General features: G+C 41.0%; 1 protein-coding gene across 1 annotated transcript in view; it reads right to left on the bottom strand.

Annotated features, from left to right (window-relative positions):
• The window catches only part of STT3B (STT3 oligosaccharyltransferase complex catalytic subunit B), a 53,453-nt gene extending 28,921 nt beyond the window's left edge, over window positions 1-24,532 (bottom strand). Inside the window, exons 1-3 of the mRNA XM_063325242.1 lie at window positions 24,000-24,532; window positions 2,109-2,217; window positions 81-368 (exon numbers count right to left, since the gene is read on the bottom strand). Coding sequence (XP_063181312.1) covers window positions 81-368; window positions 2,109-2,217; window positions 24,000-24,280 — 678 coding nt within the window. The 5' untranslated portion in view covers window positions 24,281-24,532. The remainder of the gene's footprint in view (window positions 1-80; window positions 369-2,108; window positions 2,218-23,999) is intronic.
• Window positions 24,533-26,067: the final 1,535 nt, after the last annotated feature.

Here is a 26,067-nt window from a genome sequence, read left to right as displayed (position 1 = left end):
TTCTAAGCAAAATCAGTCATTTGGTTGGAAGGAGGAACCAAAGAAACCTTTCCAAAGCAAAAGACTCAGCAATTACTTACCCATAAATAGTATGTGAACTGCAGTGCAAAAATAGCTATGCCTTCATTGTCAAATGATCCTGCTACTGATCGGGATATGTAACCTGGAACTATGGCAATAAAACAGGCAGCTAAAAGCCCTGCTCCCTGGTTCCACAGTTCTCTGGTGAGCAGGAAAGTAGAAATAGCTGTAAGGCCGCTAAAAACTGGTGCTAGGAACACACATACATCTCTTATATGGACTGTCACATTAAGCATATTTAAAATCCAATGTATAAGGCCTGCTGTCACCATTAGTCCTGGGTACACCTAAAAGGAGGAAAAAAAAACCAAAAACCACTAGGTTATTGCAGAAAACAATCATGGTAGGTTTATTAGCATATAATTTGCAATGAAACAGTCATTTCTTAAGTTGATACAAGCATTGAGTAGGTAAAGCTAATGGAATTATTTTAATACTACTTTAATCATGTTTTGACAATACTGAATACCAGAGGTCCTTTAAATTTTATCCAAACGCTAACAATTACATATAATCCATTTTGTAAATGGATAAGCAGCATACAGATAATATCCTATCTTACCTGACATTTATCATATAATAAAAAGAATGTGTTGTAAAGGTATGGAAGCAAAAGCTGAAGTTTGCGAGAGAATTTCAAGCCAGGTAGCAGCTTTAAGAGAAAAATGAACCCGAAAATCCTAAGACAACAAGAAACCCAAGAACATTCCCCAGCCCTATCCATTTTCCTCCAAAATATACCACGCCACTCTTTCACTTCTTGTTACCCATGGAGAAAGAAAATGCGCATCAACAAGATCTCTTTTTAAGCTGAAAAGCTGATGGACAGTCAGTTGAATATTATAAATTTACAAAACGTGCGTAGACATCTTTGGATATAAAGGATTAAAATAAAGTCCTATAAAATTGAATTAAGATGTCCTCCAGGAAAGGTAGCATAGACTTACACAAATCTATTGAACCAATCATAGATTATCGGAGAACATTAAAATATTCTTAATGGGAATTCTACCCTCCCACATTTATCAACATTAGAAAAATCAATATGTACTAACTTTTCTAGTATGTGCTTCACCTGCCTTAGTTTCTTGTGAAAGCTAAGAAGGGCGTTGTACTAAATTAAATTAACAGACGACAGAATGTTGACCTGCATATATCCTTGAGAGCTGGTTTTCTAGATAAACTATCAAAACACAATATACCATGCGACTTGCAAAATAACGTATGCAATCAACATTTCAATTCTATTTCCTAAAGGTTTTAACTTTGTATACGACAGGTATGGAAAAAATGTATACATACGTTACATAAAAAGTTGCAAGTATCTCTAAGACAGTAAAACGGTGTTCTAATTGTTACAAAAAACTTCGTAAATGCATTTAAATGGCATGTACTATAATCAAAAAGTTTTATCACACTTTCACACATTAAGTAACACATGGCTGTGTTACTTAGTGTTACTAAAGCCATTCTACCAATGTATTCTGATTTCGTAATATTGTTTTGTACAGCTTTCCTGTCGTGTAGCTTGCATTGATATCAACCTTACCTACTCCTTATGCTTTATACAGGTGCCCTGCTGATTTAATTTCAGAAGGTCTTTTTCCAGTGAAACCCTAACATTTACCATACACACGTGAAGTCCACTTAACATTGGATTAAAACTTGTGCCTTTAGAGGTTTAGATAACTGCTTTAAATTTTTTTTTTTTCCTTTTTTCATTTCATGTACCAGAATTAAAGGAGTCATAATATCCTTATTTATTACAAGTTCATATGTGAGAAGTAAAACTCAGTTCTGTATTTCTTGTTCACATGAAACAGTATGCTGTTGGGTAAAGACTAAAGCATGTTGACTTACTGTCTCCTGCAGCTAAAAATTAAAACATTTTGCTATTCCCTCTGCAACAATCTGACAATTAAAAGCATATTTTATTAAGGTTCTCCTTTTATCAATGTCAAATTGTATTGAAAGTTCAAAAAAAACTTACTGCAAACTCATCTTTAAATTATTGTTACAATACTTACAGTTCCACCTACTATTCTTCCCAGTGGATACCATGCTCTTTCATCAAACCAATTTAAAAATTCATAAAACCCATGGGATGCAAGATGATGTGTTGATCTATAGTTAAACCTAGAAAGAAATCGAGGAAAAGAAGGGGGGGAGGGGGGAGATAAAAATCAAGAACCTAAGTTTTAGGCATATCTTAGGTCACCTGTTTTCTAAGACCTAGAAAGTACTTAAAGTTTAGCATCTCATTTAGTATATAAGTACAACAGTCCTCCCTAGATCTATAGAGTTTTAAAGTAAATTACTAAACTCCCAGTTTCTAATCACTATATCTTCTTCATTTCTACAGCCAGTGCATATACACAGATGAAACGTTAAGAGTTTTGGAGAATTTTTTTGTAAACATTATGAAGTTTTCTGTCACTCTGACAAACACTCCTGTAATTTTCTGCATTCCTTTTTAAAGCTAGTTTTCTAATACAGTCTATCAACCAAGTATTTACTATATCCAGAATACCACTTAAGCAGAATTAAGATCATGAAAGAATCAATGCAAGAGTGCCATTCTGAGACAGGATAGCTACCCGGTACATCTGCTGCTGCTCTACTTCATGCAACATTGAGAGGCGACATAATGTAATAATATGCACCATAGGCAATCGGTCTATTTTTTCACACTATCAAATTAATGGTCTTGACATATTCCCTTCTTTCAATCAATAAGAATCTATACAATGGAGAATCTATGTAGATGAAGTTTAACCCTCAAAGCTTGTACGTTCTCTGCTGCACAAAATTCCTTGTAGAACAAAAGCCCTCCCATGCATACCTTCAGTTCTACATTGCCCATATACCATTAAAAAACATTGACGGATTGCCATCAAGGCACTAATCTTCCGCTTTTCTGGCACATAATTTTTCCAACTTCTTAAAATTCAGATAGCGAAACCTTTCAACTATTAGAAAGTTCATTAATTCTTCAAATTAGCTACCAGACTGCTGTGAGAAGAACTGCAGTGCACGTTACCCCAACTGCAACTCTTTCATGATCACTCAAAAGCCAAACTAACAAGGCTACAGGTATTGATGCTGTAAAGCTCTGTAAACAAAGTTTAGGCTTAGAAATGCCTGGGGGAACACCGCTTCTGAAACAAGCAACATCCGCAAACCCAACCCTCCTAAGAGATATTCTAATTGGAATTTAGATAACAATGCAAAATTAATTAGTTAAAGAAGTGTTAAAGATTATATTCATTAGTTAAGTGGAAGTTCAGATGACTAAATGGAATACTGTAACAGACAACAGATTAGATGAGCAAACTACCATGAAAGACTTCCAAAGACAGTTAGTATTCAAGACTAGAAAAGCTTATATGTATTTTTCATTTTGTCTATTTTATGAAAGTATCCACTTGTATCAGTAACATGCATCACTTCTAATAGAAATTTTAAAACTACATCAAATTCTTCTGTATATCTACGATTCCCAAAATATCACAGGTTTACTTTGAACTAATTCATTTCAACAGAACAAAGCTAATGTCATTCAAGACTCTGAAAGACCCATCAAGTTCCTACTTGTTTAATCAGTACAAGTCTAACATCCGAAGTACCACTACACAGAGGTCATGAGCAGATTTCTTCATCTACACAGTGAAAGAAGAAGAAGAATTGAAATTCAAGTCCAGATGTCAGCAAACTTGCATGTTTCCACTGACTGAACTATCACAGCATCAGTCAAGTGACATTAAAAATAAGTAAATAAAAAAATAAGAGTGCAGAACTTTCAGGAACACTCTCTTACATGTTAAATAAGCAGTTATATAGCATACATTAACTGATAAAACTGTGGCCTTTCAAACTCAATTAGTCATGTTTATATAAGAAAATTCACACAAACATCAGTCATTCTGACCTAGAAATCTTTGTATCAAACAGCAATGTGACATTTGTTTCTAATAAGCCTGCAACTATTCCCATTCCACTAGATTTCTAAATATAAATTAATTCTCTAGTTCTGAGCTGTCAACTGTAATGTGATTTATGAAATGCCGTACCTGTAAAATTACCCTCTTATCTTAGTATAGCAAGGTCTATTGTTAATTTGTTTAGTGCCAAGTGCCTGCAGTATGGTACGAGACAAAGCAGGAGTTCCATGTTGCACAGGACGCATACAATCCAGCCAGCTGTGGACCGAACTTAAAACACACTGAAAACTCACTGAAAACTCAGTCAGTGTTGTTATCCTAGAACTTTAAAAAGCAAACCAGAAAGATATTTACTAACATGGATTACTTTCAAATTTTTAAATAATGACTCAAACTCACAGAGGCTACAAAAGTATGACTAATGTTTACTTTTAGAGCATTAAAAGATCAGTTAGGCAGATTAAATAGGCAAGAAGAATACATATCGACATTCTCCTTGTGTTTTGAACTAGTAAAACCTCATAACTGACTTCAGAAGCATGCGAACAACTGTCTTGTGCTTTGGCAGCATCCCATTAAGTCCTTAACAAGAATGAATTACCACCCAAAATTGAAATGCAGTGTAACAGCATGCTACCTCTATCACTTAAGAGGTAAGAATTTAATCTTCCCTCCTAATATGCGTTTGGATAGATACAAATCTATTAACTACTTCTTTCAGAAAGCAGTTGATTCTTTTTCCACAAATGAAAGCATGCAGAGACAGCTGGGCATGTCTTCACAGAAGAAATTACTAGCAATGCTGTAGGTATATTAATTTTTCACTGTGAGAAGACCTATAGGTGAGAACAAGAAATAACCTCTGACCACAGAAACCTAAAAAACATATTTAGAAGTTTAACTACAGCACCTCACTTTGACTTAAAAAAAAGTGCTCACTCCACCTCCCACTAGTAACCTGCAAACAAAAATAAGTTAAAATGTAAATATAAACATATGCATACATAGGGGAAGCTTGATGAGTAATACTGCATATCAAAGCCTGCTTCAGGCATTGACAAAGTGGCAGCAATGGGCAGCACCAGACAACACTATGGTCTAGCAATCATATGATGCCAGTATTATGCTCTGACACTGCTTACCCACTTCATAGCACTCTACTTCTTTAGGGACAAGCCTGAACCTTGTAAAACCGTTTCCCTTTTGGCCAGAATGGAGAGATCCGCTAACAAACGGTGAGCATCACAAACCATAGTCACACAACCTTCTTATTATCTTGGTACTTTTCAAACTGTGTTTGAAATGCTGCACAGTGTTATTGTATTTCTACAGCAGTACTCTTACAGTATTTACAACTATCTATAGGTTTCTTAAGGATGGAAACCAGCCCTGGGAAATACCCGAAGTGCCACCTTTGCCTATGCCTACATTCTGGAGATCTAGGGGCTGCAACTGAGGGAGGAATCAGAATGGAGACAAGAACAGCCAGTGGTGGGTAGGGGTTGCATTTCAGGCCTGTGTGTCACTGCCTTCCCCAGTTCTTCCATCTCCAGCAGCAGCAAGAATAGGTGGTAATTAGGGTTTTTATCTAACTCTTTCTGACTGGCTAGACATTAGCCAAGGAGACACAGGAACCGGAGTATGCTGCTGGTTACAGTGACTAAATAGGACACAGTACTACGTGGCAGTACCAGACTGAAGGAAAGGCTCCCTTTTCTCCCACCCTCAACCCTCACATCCATCTAATCTTGAGGTATGGGAACTGTTCACCCATCTCCCAGGGTTCCCTCTCATCCTTCTTCATCCCTTTGAGGCAAGTCAATTTGAGACAGACCTGAGAAGAATGAAGGACAAAATTATGTGAACCACATGCCTAATTAAGAACATAGCTTGAAAGACTGAGATGAATATTCAAGTTCTTAGTCCATGTTGTGAAGAAAATAACCACTCTTTCTAACATTCAGCAGAGAAGAGCTCTTGAGGACCTCACTGATTAACACCAATAAGCGTTGGCTTTTCTTATTTTAGCTGATGTTCCAGGAGGAAAAGTGATGCTCTGCTGTTCTCCTTGCCCCTTTCTGTCAGGTCTGTAGTTTGAACTGTCTCCTCCTCCAACCTAAGCTTTAAAGGAATCATCAAACAATCCTAAGTCTTTGTACATTCCAGAATTCAAAGTGCCAACCACCAAATTAGCCTGATACTGTAGTTTGAACATTTTGGGGGATGCTCTAATGATCACAAAAGCGCTCTATGCATGGTACCATTAATTTTGTGGCACTATTGGAGATACCTATATTATAGTTGGTTCATCAGACAACTGAAGATAAATTAAAGATACAGTTCTCATTTTAAAAGCATATTTCAATTTCAGCATAGAACAGAGCATATGCAGCAAAGGCAAAAGAACTGAGCAGAGGCATATTTATTTATTTATTAGTAGCAACATTAATTTGGAAAGCTTAACTAGGCAGCTTGGAAAATAAAGCCTGTAAAGTTTTCAGTTATACGTTATGTACTGTTAATACATAATCTTAACTATCTGTTCATGCTTGGATTTGATTTTTATTCCACCCTATGAACTGCTTTTCTTGATGACAGAAGGTAATGCTGTAAAATGATTAGTTAATGCTGTTCACAGTGATCACTCGCTCTATCCAGGGGCTATAGAATTCTCCAGCACTTCACAGCAACAATTACTGCTATATTTATAAGGAGACATCTTTGGCCTTGACATTCCTAAGTTTAGTATTTCCTTGGCAGAAGTACTATTTAAGAAGAACATTCAAATAAAATTCAGCCTAATGAGAAAGTAAGAACATATAGGAAAACGGCACATGTACAGCAATGCAGTTACTTGATCCACATCTTAACAACATTTAGGGCAAATTACACTGATGGCCATGGAATTCATTTGACCCTCCCATTACAACAGAGCACAAGCTCAGCGCATTGCTTCCTGTGGGAATGTTGTGAAGTGTCTAAAACCCCGATCAATTTCATACTGCCATTGCCCCATCATCTGGACTTCGGTGTTTTATAGCCGTCTGAGAATATGTAATATCCTTACTAGCAGAATCTGTTGAAAATTTTCTAAGCCTGCAATTATAAAGGCTTCTGTGCTCTAAAAGTCTCCAGCTGCAGATGCACAAAATTTTCACATCTGCAAACTCAGAAAAATAACATGATACAAACTGTGAATATTACAAGCTATCTGAGCAATTTTAGGAGTCAGTTTTTAATGCAAATGTAGATTACAGAATCAATTCTGCCATACAGCATCTAATTAGAGATGGCAAGTCTAGATTCTTGAAGAAGACAGTTGCAGATTGACTCCATATCCGACGTATTCTTTGCAACCAAAGGAAGAATTTATTCAGTCCAACACTTTCATGGAAAATTTAATGAGAAAGTTCAGTAACTTCCACTGAAATGAAGAAACATATACACAGTATTCCATATTAAATTTTAAAACACCTGCTTGCCTACATATTACACGGCAAGCATAACATCCTGAAAGTCTTATTCTGAAATCTGTAATTACGAATAAGCAATTACCACAATGAGTTATGCATATTGTTTTTAAAATGGAAGTACAGTAACCCCATTGATCACATAATGAATTCAATGCACTATGGCAGTATTTCTCATCATGAAAATGCTTACCTGTATTGAGTTTATAACCTTAGAAAGTATGTATGGACATTTAAGCTAGTTTCAACTAATCAAGATCAGAATTCTGCACCAGCAATACCTGTAGGCGGAAGTACTTAAAACAGGTAAAGAGCCTTTCCTACTGCCCACAACCCAAAACTAAGGCGTCACAGACCTCAACAGTAAGAATGGAGAAACATGCACCAAGCTGTACATGTGTAAGAACCAGTGAGACAGGGTGGTCCTCCATTTACCTGAGCCAAAACTGAAAATCTCACGTTCCTTTCTTTTTAACTTAAGCTGTGTCATCAGAATGGTTTTATTAGGTCTCAAATTTAATAAAAACATAAGGATACGCTGCATGAATCGTCCCCAATTAGAACATTTATACATAATCAAGTACTTATGTGTCCAGAAATACTTTTTCTGGAATTTCTCTAGCTGCACAGCTACCCCAGTTTTATGTGGAAGATGTCATTGCTCTGTACACTCAGCTGGAGCTTCTGCACCTCACTGGACAAGAAACGCAACAAATATGTCCTGAACATATTAACTCTACCCAGTCTTTCACAAGAGACATGAAACATGTTCACACAGTTCTTTACTAAATTTGATTGAAGCAGACAATTATTAAGTCAAGTCCACCAGAAAGAAAAAATAACAGCTTTGGCTGAAGTACAGTTTAATATTGTCCTAATTCTGTCCTTTGGGGGGGGTGGATCAGTATGGAATTTTTGATAGTTTTATCTCAAAATATATGGACATGTAATTACTCTTTGTATTCTGAGATAAGCCTCAACTAATATCAAGTACTTGGTGAAATGCAGGCCAAGAGTGCCCTACATTTTGAAAGGCCCAACTGATCTTCTGGGGTTTTGTTGCAAGCAGGGCCATTTGAAGAAAGACACACACATGTGCAAGTTGACTGTCACCCAGAAGTCTAATGTTAGATAACAGGACTGGCAGCAGTACTATCATTCTGAGTTTTCTCAGGGTCAAAATTGGTCATGATGCTGCCTTTGATTTCAGATTTCCTAATTCTGAACAAACACCATCAACTCAAAAATATATGGCAAAAATCCTGTGTTATACTAACAATAATGAGTATACTTAAGTAATAAAATAGCAGGAAGTTCTGCAGTGATGTGGCCACCTAACTTCAGAAAAGATGGAAATTCTGAATCAAAGGAGGACTTCCCTGACGGGGAAGAACAGAAGAAAGCCCAGGCAAAAAAAAGCGCTTGATGGCACAACCAGAATGGCAGCTATTTTTTCAGGTCCAACATTCAGCCATACTCAATGGAAATACTAAAGAATACTAGAATGGTTATAGAATAACCATTAAGAATATCAGAATGTCCCCAATGTGTTTAAGAAGGATTACAGCATTCCTACTGCCACTACTTGGCATGGTATTTTCACTGCCTGCAATAAGATGCACACGCTTAGCAAGTGCTAAAATCAGGAACTGCATGCTGACAGTAGCTTAATGATACGAAATTCTACAGGGAGCATACAGTTACTATAACTTCTTCAGAGAGCCCAGGGCATCTTCGGTATTTTTGCTGAGGAGCTGCAAGCTTTTTGAGGCATTCCATGACCATAGCTCATATTTTTCACACAATATACCACATCTGAAGCCACGATATGCTTCCCATCATCACTATGGTGGGTGTATATCCGCGTACAGTTTCAGACACTTCCTCTGATGCCTATTAGGCTTTTTCATTACTTTTTTCCGTCTTGCTTTTGAACTATTCCATGTCTCAAGGCAAATTATTAAGAAAAGAATTTATACTAAAAGGCTTACTTTGCCAGCGAAGTCTGCCATTCGTGACATTTAACAACATTTCAGACCTAAGAAAAAAAGTGATGATGCCATTTTTTCTTGGGACAGTCAAAATTCCCAAGAGGTTTCAACAAGATGCAAACAGAATAACTAAAAATTCCTACAGGGGAAAACTGAATGGTCATTTTCTTCTCTACTGGACACACAACTTCACTGCAGACACTACAGTATGACTGGCATCAGTACTGATGGCAACACTGATTCCCTATCTTTTGGCAGCATCCACTTCTTGAGAGTCATCACTTCTCTGCTCAATACAATATTAACTACCACTAACCCAGAAGGCCCTATAGTGTTATGTCTGTTTTTTTCTGAGTGCTATTGGGCTACTCTGTGGCACCTTAGCCTTGCATCTTGCAGCTCTGAAGGCCTTGCATCAAATCCAAAAATATGTTCTTCCGGATGAAACAGATTCGTGCTGCACTTATTTTTAACATGATGGAGGCAGCTTAACCTCAGGACCTTCTAAGTTAAAGGCTGGTACATGAGGATCTGGTCGACAGAGAGGAATTCAAAAGGCAATTATCTGACTAATATATTTTAAGAAGCAAAACATTCTTTCTGTAAGAAATGCGATACTAGAAATCAATGGGCTGAACACGACTGCTTCACAAGAAGTGACTGTGAACAGAGGATGGCTAGCCCCCAAGCCACTTTCATCATGGTCTTCTACTATAGAACAAAGCAACCTATAACACCTAAACAACTAGAGTGGACTCTTATGAAACTGATCTCAAATATACTACCTGCCATCCTGTAGCAAAATCTAATATGTACCCAGAAAAGAATACTACTTTTTGTAATAGTCTGAAATATAGAGTAAAATAAAGGATATTTCTTATTCATTGTGGGTACTTCAATTATATTTTAAGTATTTGGGAGTATGTGGCACAGTCATAATCTCTATTACATAACATAGTCATCTATATGCTACAATGCAGTGGCAACTATGGAAGTACTAGTTACACCAAAACACCATTGAATCAACTTCACAATCACTTCCCATTAAGTAAAATTTAAGGAATCAGACTGGACATAAGGCGGCCTGGCAGACTGTTTATACCCTGTAAGAGACAAGGCACGGTAAAAAGTAAATGGGACCCTTAAAAAGGGTCCAGATCTCCACCATCTCATACAAGCACGTAAGTAATGACGATATTATTTTTGGCAGAACATTTAAAACAGTTATATCACTGTACAAGAGCTGTAGCAGAAACTATTGTGTTCACCCCTCGATAACCCACAGCCTGTTGCTTGAACTTCTGCCTAATATTAAAAAGAGTAGATCCAGACGGAATCAGACATTAGATACCAAATCACCCTGTACAAAATATGTCAACATAGTTTTCTGTTAGCTCACAGAGATTTAAAAAATCTACAGTGTTGTGATTGCATGTCAGCAGTTTAAGTCAGTTTCGCAAGTTAGTGTTTCACCCAATATTCATTAAGTATTTGCCTTTTACTACATCTCTTAAGGCACCTGCTATTCTTCCTCCTGCAACTAGCTCTCCGTTACCTATATTGTCTGATTATGCTTTCTTTCAATTGTCCTTTCTGTATGTAGATTATGTTTAGTCTAAGAAGCTGGACCTCTCACAGTGCACCTGTTCAGCTCCATCTGTTGCAGTATTGACTTACTGATTTTTTACTACAATGAACACTGAAAAAAAATAAAAATTAATGCTTCAGAGTGGATAATACAAAGCATCAGAGCAGAACCAGTCAGTCTATCTAACTTGAACAATTTCTGACCAGTGATTGAGGACAGGTTAAAGACCAAATTTTATCTAACTTAAATATGTCTGCTCAAATTCAACTTAACCCTTCAGTAACTTGACATAAGTAGACATAAACATTACCTTCACCAGGCATGTAGTAGGGATCAGGCAATTTTCTGCTGTGGGTATGTACATATATAGATATACATATATAGCTACCTGCAGACCAAACCAAGCAATATGCCCAGAGTTTGCAGAAACCTAGAGATAGTTCTAATTATGCCCTAATCAAATAAAGCTGAAAAGGAAAAAGCATGAATATATCCCAAAGTGCAAAAGCGTAAGGGGAAAAAAAATATATAAAAAAAAAAATTCACAACTCCAGGATGCCTTGTACTGAATTAGACGCTCACACAAATGTGGCTGTGGCAGTTATCCTTCAACTGAGCTTTACTAGTCAAAAGGAGTGCAGAAGCACTCCTAATCCGCTTCTGTGCCCAAATTAGCTTGAATCACAGCTAAAAAGCAAATCACTCGAAAGATGATTTAAACTACTTCACCTGCTCTTTCCCTGAAGCAGTTTAGGAGTACTCACGTAATCTATTAATACAGTCCACCAGAAGGGACGGTGGCCTCCAGATGAGGGCAGAAAGACTTCCAGCTGTTTGCAAAGTGACTGCATATTCTCACACTGGGGGAAACTGATGTGGAAAAGGATGTCACCAATAAAATAAACAAAGACCAGAAGAGTAGATGACAACAGAAAGTGGTCTTCATCATTCCCTACAGACTGGAGTTTCTAACTATATTTTGCATTCTTGATCCACTTTCAATGTCCAGTTTATTCTGAAATAAGTATGGCAAGCAGTATTTAAAATCAGTTATCCACTACATTTATTTTATACCTTTCATACTGTTTCAAATAAGTCTAAATTAAAGCAAAAATGCAAGTTTTCACTGAATTTAATTCAACCTGTTAAGAATTGTACTTAATGGTTACCATTGTTTCTTTAAAGACTATGCACAAGAAACACAAAAGTGTAATAACAAAACATTATTTGCTTTTTATTAGGTATCCTTGCAGAAATGCTGCAGATTAAGTGTAATGCAGTGACTACAGTGCTCAGCATTTAAGACAGTATTTATAATTAATATTAAATTCCTGCCATGTACAATGTGAAATTAAATTTACGTTTGTTTTCTCATTACATGATAGTATTTCCTTTATTGCTTACTCTTACTATATTGTCCTACTATATCAAACCATTTCACTGTGCTCCTCAGTCACTTTAGTAAAATCCAATTCATGTTTAAAAGTGACGATATAGGGCCTTTTAAAGAAAAGAAAGTACAATAAAAATGTGGAGGTGGGGGAACACTGTTAAGATGAGCTAGGCTTAATATTACACACATATGCTTTGAAGCTGCGATGCCCTTCTGCCACAAATGCTATTATGGACATAGGCTACACCCATCCTTGCCTCATCTATTCTACGTCCAGGAGGATGTCCTTTCCAAAACATGACACCTCTTTGACCAGATGACTACATTAGTATACAGTTTGGTAGCTACAGCCCTTCTGGCTTACATTAATGAATAGTAAAACAGATGAGTTTAATTTCTAATGCCATTTTATTAAATAACACGTAGTGACTTGAGGTACCATGCCTTCCCCTCCTTCTCCATTGCCACATAAAATGGGGTAAGGTAAAATGAACGTCCGGTTGCCCATGAAAAGGAATGGGGAAAGGAGGATACTAAAGCGAGAGCATTAGTTGCAGTTCAGACAGGGTCGGACAGTATCACAGGGGATACGTGAGAGTTGTTGGGAAGGATCTAGCAGAAGTTCTCAAGGGATAGTTCTTAGGTCACATAATCCTAAATCTTCTCTCTCCTCGCTCTCCAGACATGAATTAAATCGGCCTGTTCCAGGACCTTTCACGCTTCAATCCCCACCAGACCGTATGCCCTCTCGACTCTCTCTCCATAAATGCGCATTTAAATTAGAAAACTAGAGTTAGCCTTCCTGATTCAGAAAAAGGATTTGGCTCTAGATCCCCAACATCCCATATAACCATTTAAGCAATGACAATCTTATTTCTGGCAGAACTTTTAAACAGTTACAGCACAGTAGAAGAGTTTTAGCAGAAACTATTGATATGTTCACCCCTCAATAACTCATGGCCCCTCATCAGAGAACTCATGAGTACTTGAGATCAGATCAGGGTACAGGATGTGACAATGCAGTAGCTCACTGCCACTACAAAAGGGGAGTTTCCCTCTCCCTGCACCCAGCTGCAAATCCTGACACTGCTCTTACCAGATTTCTGCAAGTTGCCTTAACTTGTTAACACAGCAGAAAACTACCCCAGGAAACGTCCAACAGATTACAGGAAATTCAGGAGAACTGCTCCACTTGATTAAATGCAAATAAGGCCAATTTATAGTGGTGAAGACAAGCTTAGCAGCACCTTGTCATATTGTAGCTATTCAGAGTCAGGCTTTACTCAAAACACTGAACTGCCATCTTATCAGCAACAACAGCTTCCTGGAGGTTCTCAAAGGAACCTTTGGAATCATCTTCCATGTATTTTCCAACACGCAAATGATATCCACAGGTACTCCAGCACAGCATATTAGATACTGAGATAGAGGACAACACTGCTTAACTTCCCAGGTAAAAGTACCATTCAACTAACATTGAAAGCTGCTCCGTGGCTTTTTCTTACTGAAGATACCCCTGAAAGAAGATAGCAGATGATGCTGTATTGAGCGTACTATCGCAAAGCAAAACCATAATGTGCATAGGTAAGAATGTTGTGCTGAAACTAGAGTAAGATGGAAGCATAAGGAAAAAGGGACCCCGAAGTTCACTTTTTATTAAGTGGACTTAATAAAGAGAACTTAGCAAAAGCTAGAAAATTAAATTCAGTGATGAAACGGTTACAAGCATGACATATTTGACACAAAACGTATCATCCAGTCTTCTCCCAAGCAAAAATTGGGCTTTACTGTGGGAGGGTGGGGAGAGCATTGGTGAAGTAGTGGTGGATTACAAAATTAAAGCACTAAAAATTCCTTGGCTCCTGAACACATTTAGCCATGGGAGAAAAATTACATTTGTAATTACTAGCTGACCTGAGACATCACAAATTAAGATACTGGTGCAAATGTTTAAGGCAGTCTCTCCAGTGTCAAAATCCATTTTCTATTTGGCAAATAAAAGATTAAAACTCTTACAGAGTAAAATGAATTGTGAGACATATGCAACAGTGTTTCAAGTATTACTTCAGACACTTGACATTAGATAAATCATTCTAGTCACCTGTGAAAGCTAAAATAGTCAAAACACAGCATTACACAACTGCTTGGAAAACTCAAACACTGCATTGGCTTTCACGACTCTTGTTCTACTGTAAAGCAAGCCAAAGAGACACCCATTTACTTCCGTTGTTAATATCAATATAATAATGCCAAAGCTCCAATTTTATTTCACTGACTTTCTAAATTAGAAGAATTGCAACTTTAAGGTGTTTTATCTATTGCCAGAGAAATAATTAAAGGCATTTTAAAGGCCTTTAATACCCAAATGATAAACTTTAAATATTTCAACCATAAAGATTAAACTGCCTTTGTCAAGATACACATTCCAAACAATATTTATGAAATTCTAAGTTATTCAGCTGACCTTCCAAATGCTGCTTGGGATAAGTCTAGAATATGAAGGAAGCACATTCAACATATGCAATAGACTACTGGGGGGAAAAAAAAGCTGGATAAACATAGACATAAAGAAAAATATTCAGGACAAGTAGGCTTGTTGTGTTACATTTTGCTTCTGCCTCAAGAAAATGCACTGCTGTATTTTCAAATCCTCTGGCTATAGCACACAAGTATTCTGTTCAACATGTGGTCTTCCCAGTCAGCTGCATCCTCAAATAGGTGCTTTCTATACCTAGATTTCCTTAAAATATCCATCTATTGGGAAGATTGGAATAAAAATAAATAAAAATCACACTCCTTGGAGTTAAAGTATTTGGATACCATTTATACTATAACAATTGCAAAAAATTATCACAAAGACTGAAAAAATAAAGCAAAGAACTCAGAAAATATAGGCTGCCCAGCCACATGTGCTAGAACAGTTTAAAATTACATAATTACTTGCTATTTTTCCCTTCTGCAAAATCCATTTACCATTCAACAACCAGGATCGGTGGTGCCCATGCGTACAGTGAGCAACTCTTAAAATTAACGTAAATAATACTGATTAAAACAGTCTAGAAGATAACAGCAATCCCATTAAGAACACCACCAAAAACCAATAATAAAATGAAACTCCCATCCTCACTTGCAATGTAGTTTCCCAAGGGTTTTTTGTTTGTTTTAAACGAGGGAAGTTTTGAAAAGGTGTTTTGCAGTTCTGTCTTCATGGATTATCAGCTGAACAGGACTCTAACATGCTCTTTAACTAACAAACTAACATAACCGATATAAATCACTTGCCATAGAAAATCATATGATAAGCATTGTAACACCCTGAAGTAATTATCATTACAGCCCATATACCCCAGCCATTTATATTAGATCGGCCCTTTAAAAAGTTGCATACAATACTGGACTTGGGTCTCCCATAGCACACAGACATTTTAAATATTGTTTCCTGCTCCAATAAGCATTCATGTACAAATGCTCAGTTATTCCTTGTTTAAAACAGACCATCTCTTTTTCTAAAGCACAGAGGTATTGCCTCACTTAACAGCAAAAACTTTTGAAGTATAGGCAGCATTTAATTCTCCATATGCCAAAGGAGCTTTTACCCTGGGAAAGGAGCAGCAAGTTGAGAAATACAGAAGCTGATCTATTTTGTTTGTATCTATGTCCTTAAATTCATTCCTCGGGCTGCTTCAACTTATGTAAGGTGTGATACAGCATTAGGGTCAACTTCATGGTGCCTCTCAAGCCCAGACCTATGAGCTACCCACATTAAAAATACCTCAGCTTGATTCCCAGCAACAGCTCAGATAAATATGACAAGCTCTGCTCAGCTACAGGGCCAGAAATGAAGTCTATCCGTTGGACATACTACGAAACTTACTGCAGAAGTAAAGCACAAAAAAAACTATAGCAAAACTTGTCCTAAATTCACTTTGCTCTCCAAGCAAGTTGTAAGACTGAGGATTAGAAGTTTTGCTATAGCAGTTAATAATAACAAAAACATCTACCCATGCCCCGCGACAGGGTGCAGGCTCCACAGGCTCTGAAAGCAGCAGTTTAATGTCTCTGCTAAGTAGAAAGAGGCCCTCAGGATTAGCCCTAAATGTCAGTACAAATGTACCTCAAAGGGCTTGCAAGAATGGAGTTTTCAAAAATTAAGGAGGAAACTCCACAGCACATGCACAGATAGACATTACATGGAAAACAACCTGACTGCATCAGAAGAGATCTTTGTGGAACAGCAAAGACACCTCCCTAAACCCAAACTACCCCCAACCCATTTAAAAAATAGTTTTTAATAATAAGTACAGGATTTTGAATTTTCCTGCTAGCTTTACTGTCCAAAATTTTTATTCTCCCCTTCCCCCACCAGCTCAACATGAGACAGATTTAAAAACATGAGTATTAGGATTACAGGCCGCCAAAACCCAGACACTGTTAGAGAGAGAATTATGATACGAAGCAAAAGTTAACCTTTATAAACCACCCTAACCTTATGTAATCAAATCATATTTCTGTTTAAAAAACAGAACAGATTAAGCTGCTCAAATAATAGGATAACTGCCAAGAAAAGCCCATTCAAGGATTTTCATCATAGCATTTGCTCTAGCTAGCCAAGTGTTTGTGAGTATTTGCTAAAGACCATTTAAAAAAAAATAATCATGGCATTAAAAGTTAAACTTGCTGGTTCAGTTTGACTCAGTCTACATAAAACATTCCGATACATTTTCCTTTTCAGGTTTCATTCTGCTATCGACGAATCAATAAAAGGATCAACACTGCATGCATTCTGTCTCACCTCCAATGTTTTCCAAAAGATGACTGCAGGGATAGTTTCTGTCCTCAACCATACTCTGCACGTGTTTTATGAACACTGCCCCTCCTACCCTCTCATGCATAACCTCATTACTGCACCCACATGAAAATTGATGAGGTATTCACCCCAATTAAAAGTTGTGCAAGCGAGGAAAGAAACGCTACCTGCTAAGTAAAGATGGCAGAAAACATTAGTAGAGATGGAGCAGAGGTTTGATTCTTACATGAATGTTATTTTATGAGGCCACACGGTGAATCACTTTTCAGCTGCATCAGTCTAACTGATCAAATCTAGCCTGAGGTCTCCATGCTCACAAAGCATAGCCTCTGCTATGCCTTCAGCTCTGTCCAATGTTCTTTTTCCTGATTGTCCTCCTTCCATTAAATTTTTAATATTTACCTATTTCTGCAATTTCCTAAGCAGTAGAGAAGTTCAGTACAGTCAACTGCACATCTTCTCAACTACTAATACTGTAGCAACCTTCTAGAAAAGTTCACTTAGCTTCAAAACAGCACCCTCCAAGTACCTAAACAAGGAAAGGCTGTTCCAAGTCCCTGGACATACAGGACTTATTATCTTATAATCTAGAAAGCCACAAAAGCCAGACACCAACCTGTGCTAACAAGAGTTTCTCAACACATGTCATATTGCAATAGAAGCGATGAAAAAAGATGCCTGATCTGAATCTTCCTCATTAAAAACAGGGGAAGATAGCTGGCAGGCTATTCTCCAAGAACACAGAAATCTCTAAACTTGCCCTTCGTGAACACACAAGCCCTGCTAAATCAGATTTGGAGACTATGCTAGAATATTTTTTCCTACTATAATAAAGTGGCAGAAATGAGTCTGAGATACCCAGCTACCTGAAATCATGCTGAAGTTATTAGTATTACTAGAGTATAAACAACTTTCATCATTCACATGTAATATGTCTGTATCTTACAGTCAGAAAAAAAAGTCACAAAATACTTAATCCAACTGTTCATTAACAGTAAGTACACAACCTTTTAAAATATATTCCTGTAAAACAGAAGTAGAATACTTCTCATTTAATAGAATCAAAAAGCCTGTGAATGAAGATACTGTAGTAAGTTTATAATATGAATCTCATGACATTTGCAACATCGCAAAATCAATCCAAAGTGATTATATTCAAACTGGATTGGAATCAAATGCTTTCCCCAAGGTCTGGAAATTGTCTAAGATTATAAACAAGAGCAAGTGTTTGGGAAAAGAATTCTGAAGTGGATGGGAAATGTTTCCTAAACAGATCCACATTCATGTACTCACCTTCAACAAGATTATGTGATGGGTTGAAAGCCTCCAGAAAGACAGCAGTTTAGAGATGGCAGCGGCTGACACCCCTCAAGAAGAACACATTTACTATGCAATCTGCTGTCTGCCCAGCAAGAAGAGTCACTAGCAGGTAAGCAATGGCCAGATGAATTATCTGGGTGAGCCACATCTGACCATAGCCTACAGACTGAGCATTGTTAATTGAGATTATCAACACTATCACCCTCTTCACATGTTGTTTTTCCCCTTATGAACACCAGTTTAAGATACTCTCATTCACTGCTACATACCCCTTCTTTTGTCACTCCTGTTGCTGCAGTGTTTTAACATGCTCTGTTTTTATATGTATACAAGTCTCCACCCTATCACTCAATCCGTTTACCTTCTAAAATCAGTCACTATTTACATTCCTTCCCAATATTCATTCTTCCTCAAAAACAAGAAACTAAACTGCAGTATAAAAACTGATGGTAGGCAGGCTCAGGGAACTAAAATGTTACAGCATTTTGACAACTGAATCAACTCACCATGACTGCGTTAGAGCAAGCACAAAGAAAAAACGCAGACTGCACAGTGGGTGACAGAGGAGAGCTCCTACTCCAAAAGGCAACCATCAGATCAGCTAACTACAACACAAACCCACAACCTTACTCTCTCCCAACAAAATCAATACATTTACACAACCTCCAGTGTTCGACCAACTCCGTACACCACTTCCAATGTTCACTTGAGTCACACTTTGTATTTTAATGAAGATTTCATATCATATCCATATCCAACTCTGAAGATTCCGTGATTCCGTTGTGCTTTAGGTAATCCTGCTCTAGCAGGGGAGTTGGACTAGATGATCTCTAGAGGTCCCTTCCAACTCTGAAGATTCCGTGATATTTAGAGGTATTAATTTAAGTTTTCATTAATAAAAAAAGTTCATACAGCTCAAGAATCTGTCTAGCAAACACGACTTGAGCCTAGCAAAACCCGTCTTTTTGGTTGCACCGAAGATAAAATACTAACTTCCTTTAACCAGTCTGCCTCTGAAATGCAAGCAATGACACTGACCTTATATTTATTTTCATCAGTCCATTTCCATCTACCGAAGTCCACTAATGCTATATGATGGTATCAGTGATAAGAAAGTGGATTGCTATTATATATATAAACCATACTTCCCACTAACACAATTATGTTACCTCAGTGAGGTATGATAAACAATGGTCACCCTGAGGACAGCTAAAAAGCTGGTGGTTTGAGCAATCAATGATGTCGGTTTGGAGGAGGCAAATATGTATATAGGATTCTGGGAGTGCTGTTCAGTACCAGGAACTGTCAGGACAGTAGGAGACAACATTCCTGGCAGTAGTACATAGGCAAATGTAACTGACAAAGATCACACTGGTGCTCCATCCTGCATATGCAAGCTGGTACAGAGAGGGCCTCATGCTCAGACATACAAGCTTCTGCATTCCAGCTTAAACCAGCTCTTTCACTCCTAAGGTAGCTGGTGCTAATGTGGTGTTTAGCAAGCTGTTAAAATTCTCAGGAAAAGATAAAACTTTGATCTAATGACATGGAATATGATTAATGATTCAGATACAGTTCTCACATGTGTGACCTAATGGTAAGAACCATGCAAACAGAATGAACGTTACTATTCTGACAGCACTCCCTGAAAACTACTGATGTACCAAAGGCTGCTACTGTTTTAGTTAGCAGCAGTATCAGGATGCAACGGTCTTGCTAGATATATCTACCTTATATATATACATATATACACACACATATAGATTATTATGCACATATATGATACGAGCAGCCAAATGAAATAGCATACGGGCATGCTGGAGCTGTACTTTAGACAAACCGGTGCATAGAAAGTAGTCCCTGTTCAAGTACTCCATAATTTTGGTCGCCTCGGTTCAACAGCCATGCTAGCATTTAAGGCAACATCTGACAGAAAGAATGACCTCGCTTGACAACCAAGTTAAACACGCGGTTGTACTTTCAGGAAAAGCTTTCACTGTGCACTTGTGTGTACGCAGCACAGAAATTATGCTCTTGGTCCGCCCAGCTGCCAAACCATCCAACAGATGAACCAAATTGCAGGCATGAAACCTCTGTCCATGTTTCAAGTTCTTGGCCTGATAATGAAATCCTGAAGTTAAATGCTGGAGGCCTGTCAACAGCACAGCTTAAAGTCAATGCTGACCAACTTCATCTATTGGCTCACCTGACCTAGGAGCTGCCTAAACTTACACGCATTTTTCAAAGTCTCTGGACCAGCTCAAGTATGGAAAGTAAACAAGACATGAGAAATAAATCAAAATAAAGTGTCAATACTATATGAAAGAGGTATTCAGCGTAGAAAAAAACCAGTAATCCTAGTAATGATGAACAGCTTGCAAGTTTGTAAGTGACAGTATGGTGACCTCAAAGTACCAGTTTGTTTTTTCCTCACACAGGCATTATATTATAATGGAGATCAAGAGCAAAAGTTGTCCTGTTTCTACTGCCTTGGCCTATTGTACTACATTTGGGTCATTTCTGGAATAAATGCCAACTGGAGTAAGTCTCAAAGGCTAATTTTACAAAACCAGCAAAGCTCACGGCCCCAAATCAAAACCTAAATTTACTGTCAGAAATCCAGCTTGAAAGAGATGTTAGAAAAAAGCCATATTTGATTCAATTAATATGCAGAAAACCCAAGGCACATCTCCCTTTCTTCCCACCCCAGATATCCTACGTTTCTTATGTCCATAGCAGAAAACTGGATTCTGAAGTAAATAAGAAAGCTTTCTAGACCTCAGAGGCAAAATATTTTTCCATTCAAAAGAATAATAGTTTTGTCTAATGCTCCTCATTTTATCAAATATACCTCAGCTTCCTCTCTTGATCACAAACTGGATACTACAGAATAGGTGACGCACCGCACACATTGCAAGATATCGTATTCAAGCTTGACAAAAAAAGCCAAAGAAATGGAGAAAACTACGGAACTGTTCCACCTGCAAATACTATGGCCGCTGTCCTGAAAAAAATAAATATTAAAAAAAAATCCAGTTTACCTGAACAAGCTGCTAAAGTGGTTAAAAAATATAAAAATAGAGCACTGCTTCTAATCTCTTTTCATAAGCTCCTTTTCCACATTAGATTCAGACTTGTAAGACCCCTACAACTGTGAAAATCCATTCCTACCTAGTTACTCAACAGCATTTAGGAGTGACATCATTTTTCACCAATATTGCTGCTGCAGTAGAGAAAGCCCTTCGTTTTTTCCTCAGTTTCTACCGTTTTAGGTTCTCTTTCCTACTAATTAACTTAAGTGCATTTACCTCTACCATTTCTGGCATGCAGCAACATGACACTGGCATGATTCTTGACATTTCAACTGCTTCTCACAGACCTGCACTAAAATCAATGAGTTTTGTTAACTTAATCTATTCTCTAATTAACAAAGGTACATACAGCAGCATTGGCAGCAATGCCTTTTGTTTATATACTCAGGAAGATGACTTTGCACCAACTTACACATTGCTTAAACCAGAAGTTTATCTTTACAACTGCATCACGGCTATGAACTTAACTCCCACAGCACCTTTTTCAATGTACTTCAGGGCTTAATATAAAACTTCCATTTATCCAACAAGGATCAGCCTTGATTATAAAAATCAGATAAAGTTGTACAAAAATTTAGGTTGTGTGCTTTAAAAAAAAGTTTCCTCCATGATAGAAAGACTTTTTGCTTAAATTTAGATTAGAAGAGCCTGAGAACTACTCCATAGGATATAACCCCACGTTCATAGCCTCATTGCAGATGTGCTTAACTGTGCTCCCCCCGTTGTTAACTTTATTAACTGAATGCTTGCATTCCTTCCATTCGTGTTTGCAGCAACACACTTAAATTATGGGCAATTACTTGATGTTTTAAAGATATTTTGAGATATTTGGCTTTCACATCACAAAGTGTGTATTACTTCAGACAGCATTTAAAAACAAAGCAATTCCTTGTTCTCTAACCACTATTCTGAGCCATGATTTGTGAATGGATTACACTGGGGGGGCGAGGGGGAAAAACCAACCAGAAAAGAGGAAGTCGTGCTTTTGAAACTATCGGTGGAGTGCATGCTTTGCAGATAAGTACAATTTCAGTAACAATTTTAGATTGAGTTTAACACGAAGCATCTACTGTGCATTTCAAAATCAAGCATCTCCTTCCTTCATGAGATTAACAGTAAGACTCGAGACATAAAATTTTAAATTAAAACCAGAGAATTCATTATTCTAAAGTCATCTGCCGCTTACCCTACCTAAAGTTCTGAAAAAACCCACGGATTCCTAGGATGAAGTAGCCACCAATATAAAAATTCATTGTCACGTTTTCGCATTAAAAGAACTGCCCCAGAAGTCCCGTCATCTTTCACTTTGCCTTGCTGCAAGGAACGAGCGCAGCATTTCTTGATCTTATACATAAAATGGTTTCAGCCCCCTCCAACAGGGGAAAGAACAGACAGCTTCTACAGGAGGGAAAGCAATCTTTAGGAAAAAAAAAAAAATCAAGATGCGTGGGAAACAGCAAAAGTCCTTGGGCTCAGTAAGCACAGCTTTGAAACACCTGGCAGTAAATCAATGTCACCCATTTCACTGTAATCCCTCCAGTCACTTTTATGAAGATTACTTCCTGCAGTGCATTCCTCGCCCCCCTCCCTCCCCCGGCCAACAGGGGCTCTAGGACAGACCACTCCGAGAAGCCGCGCATCTGGAGACCCCACGCCGCGACAGCAGGACCGGGACGTCGGGCACGTTTTGGTACAACCGTTTTCGTTACGACGGCGGTCGCCGGCGCCCGCCCCCCCACCCCCGATTCCCGCCTGGCACCAGCACCTCCACCCACCCCCTGCAACTTTTCCCGTCCCCCCTCGGCGGACCGTCCTGCCGCAACTCCGCCGGATCCGGGGCAACAGCCGCCTCCCCCTCCCCGAGGTGTCCCTGCTCCCTCCCGCCCTACGGCCACACCGAAGCGACCCGGCACTGCCGCCCGCTCCCGCCGGGCGGCCCCTCACGCCTTTTCCCCCGCGCACCCACCACCCCTTGGGCTCCCTCCGACCCCGCCACAGCGTGTCCCGGCCGCACCGCCTCACCTCCCGCGCACCCCCCTACCCTCCCCCCCAACCTTCCCTCCCTCCTTCGCCGGGCGGCCGCGGCTCTCGGCTCCCTCCGCCCGGCGGCCGAGGGAACAGGCAGGGCGCAAGTTGGCGAAGTGGCGGAGCGGGGGGCAGGCGGCGGGGGCCTCCCGGCGGCCCCGCGGCGAGGGAAGCCTGAGGGGAGCTGCCCCCCAACACAACCTCCACCTCCCCGCCTGAGGCGCGCCCCGTAAGGGGGCGGCTTTCCCGCCTTCCTCCGTCCCGTCCCGTCCGGCAGCGGCGGGGACTCACCAGGGGTCGAACTCGTGGATGATGCTCTCGAAGCGGATGACGGCGAAGAGCCGGGAGCTGAAGCCGGCCAGCCAGGCCAGGAAGAGGATGGTGAAGGAGAGGAGCGACTGCCAGCCCGCCGGCTGCGACAGGCCCCCCGACAGGCCGCCTCCGCCCGCCGGGGGGCCGCCGGCAGCCGCCGCCGCCGCGCCGCCGCCGCCCGCCCCGCCGCGGCTGTTGAGCGGCGCCACGGAGTTGGCGGCGGGTTTGTGCTTGTTGTCGGGGGCCGAGTGCTCCGCCATGTTGTACCCGGGGCTCCCTCGCAGCCTCTCCGCCTGGCGCGTGCGGGGAGGAGGCGGAGGAGGAGGGGAAGGCGGGGGGGGGAGGGAGCGGGAGGAAGGGCAGGGGGAGGGAGGCTCGGCGAGGGGAGGGGCGGAGCTCCGCCCGCTCCCTCAGCGGTCCTCGCTCACTCCCCGCCGCCGCCGCCTCCTCGCTGGGCCGGGCTCTGCCTCCCGCCGCCGCCGTCGCCGTCCCAGTGCGGCGCGGGGCTGGACGGGCGGGGCCGAGGGGGTGGGCGGAGCCAGTGACGGAACGGGGGGAGGAGCCGAGGGTCGAGCTCGAGGCGGGGGGGTCGGGAGTAGGAGGGGCCGGTGGCCGCGGGCGCAGGCTGAGGGCAGAGCCCGGGGATCGGGGGGCAGCCGCGAGGGGCGCGGCCCGGCGACAGGGGGGGCCCCGCCCCGCCACGCGCGCGGGCGGGAGCGCGCGAAGCCGGGGGGGAGGGGGCGGGCGAGCGAGCGGTTTGACATTGCCGCCCTCCGGCGGGGGAGGGGCTAGGGGGGAAGGGGCGGGGCTCCGAGGGGAAGGCGAGGGTGGGAGGGACCAATCCCCGCCGTCGCCCTTCTGACAGGAACTCCGTGACGGCCTGTCACGGAGCGACAGGTATTTAAAAGGGGCGGGGCCAGCTCAGGCAGCCAATGGGAGCGGTGGGTGGTGAAAGGCGTGGCAGCGCTCGGCGGGGAGGTTGCAGTCGCCGCCAGCCATTGGAGGGGATTAGAAAAAAAAAAGAGGGGCAGGGGTGACTGGTGGCGGCCTGCTCCAATCGGAGCGAGGGGTGCGTGTCACGTGGGCGCCCTCCGGAGCGGCGGTGGCTCACGGCGCCGTGCCAGAGCGCTGCAGTGCGTGTGGGCCGCCGGGGCGGTGCCGCGCCGCGCCGCTCCCGGTGTGCTCCGCGCGGGGGCGCGGCGCCTGTCGGGAGCCGTAGTCGGCGGGGTGGGGGCGTGTCGCAACCCCTGAGCGCGCGAGGGGGTTGCTCCAACGGTTGTAACGGCTCCAACGGCCCTTGCTTGTTAAGGGAGCCCTGTGGCGCCGGGGTGCGCCTGTGTGGTCGGAGGCAGCAGCGGCACCAGCCCGTCCTCAGGGAGCCCTGGGGGCTCACCCCCCCCTTCCCTGAGGGGGCCCTGGGCTGGCGTTCAGGGCTGGTCGCCCGCCCTGCAGCCGGCTTTTATTTGTCTTCCATGATGCGAGCTTACTCTTCGGTGCTCTGTCTCCCCTGGGGCTGGCATACCTTCGATCCGTGTGCTTCAAATGTTTAATTACCCTGGTGGAAATGGCATTGGCCGCAGCAAGCGTGGTGCCAGAGCTTGACCCCCAGGCAGCCAGGAGGAGTACGTGGAGGTGAGGCCTGGCCGAGGTCTGGGGCACCTTGCTGCCCTTGCCCTGCTGTGGCCACCTGCCTCTGCTGGGAGCACTTCCAGACTGGTGCAGAGCCTGGCAAATGGAAGCCGTGGTCTTTTTTTATTTAAAGTGAGTTTTCATGATTAAATGCTGCTTGGGAGTCTTGTAACTTCCTCAAAATATTTTGTGAAACCTACAGTTATAATAAGAATGTGAAGAAAGCTGAAAGCTGGTGAAGTTTTGTAGTCGCGCTTTTTGAATGGTCCTGATGACCTTTATTCTACTCTGAGATGGCAGAAGACTGCCTGCTTTTAGAAGAAATATGATACTCAGCACAGGCAAAATAAAAAATCTATGGTTGTTTGCACAGTTTACACGAGCAACTCATCTTGTGACTTTTATGTAGGGCTGCATT

The sequence above is a fragment of the Chroicocephalus ridibundus genome, chromosome 2 (assembly GCF_963924245.1).
Source record: "Chroicocephalus ridibundus chromosome 2, bChrRid1.1, whole genome shotgun sequence".
Classification (NCBI taxonomy): Eukaryota; Metazoa; Chordata; class Aves; order Charadriiformes; family Laridae; genus Chroicocephalus; species Chroicocephalus ridibundus.
Note: the sequence above shows the minus strand (reverse complement) of the source record. Positions and strands in the feature narration are given on the sequence as shown.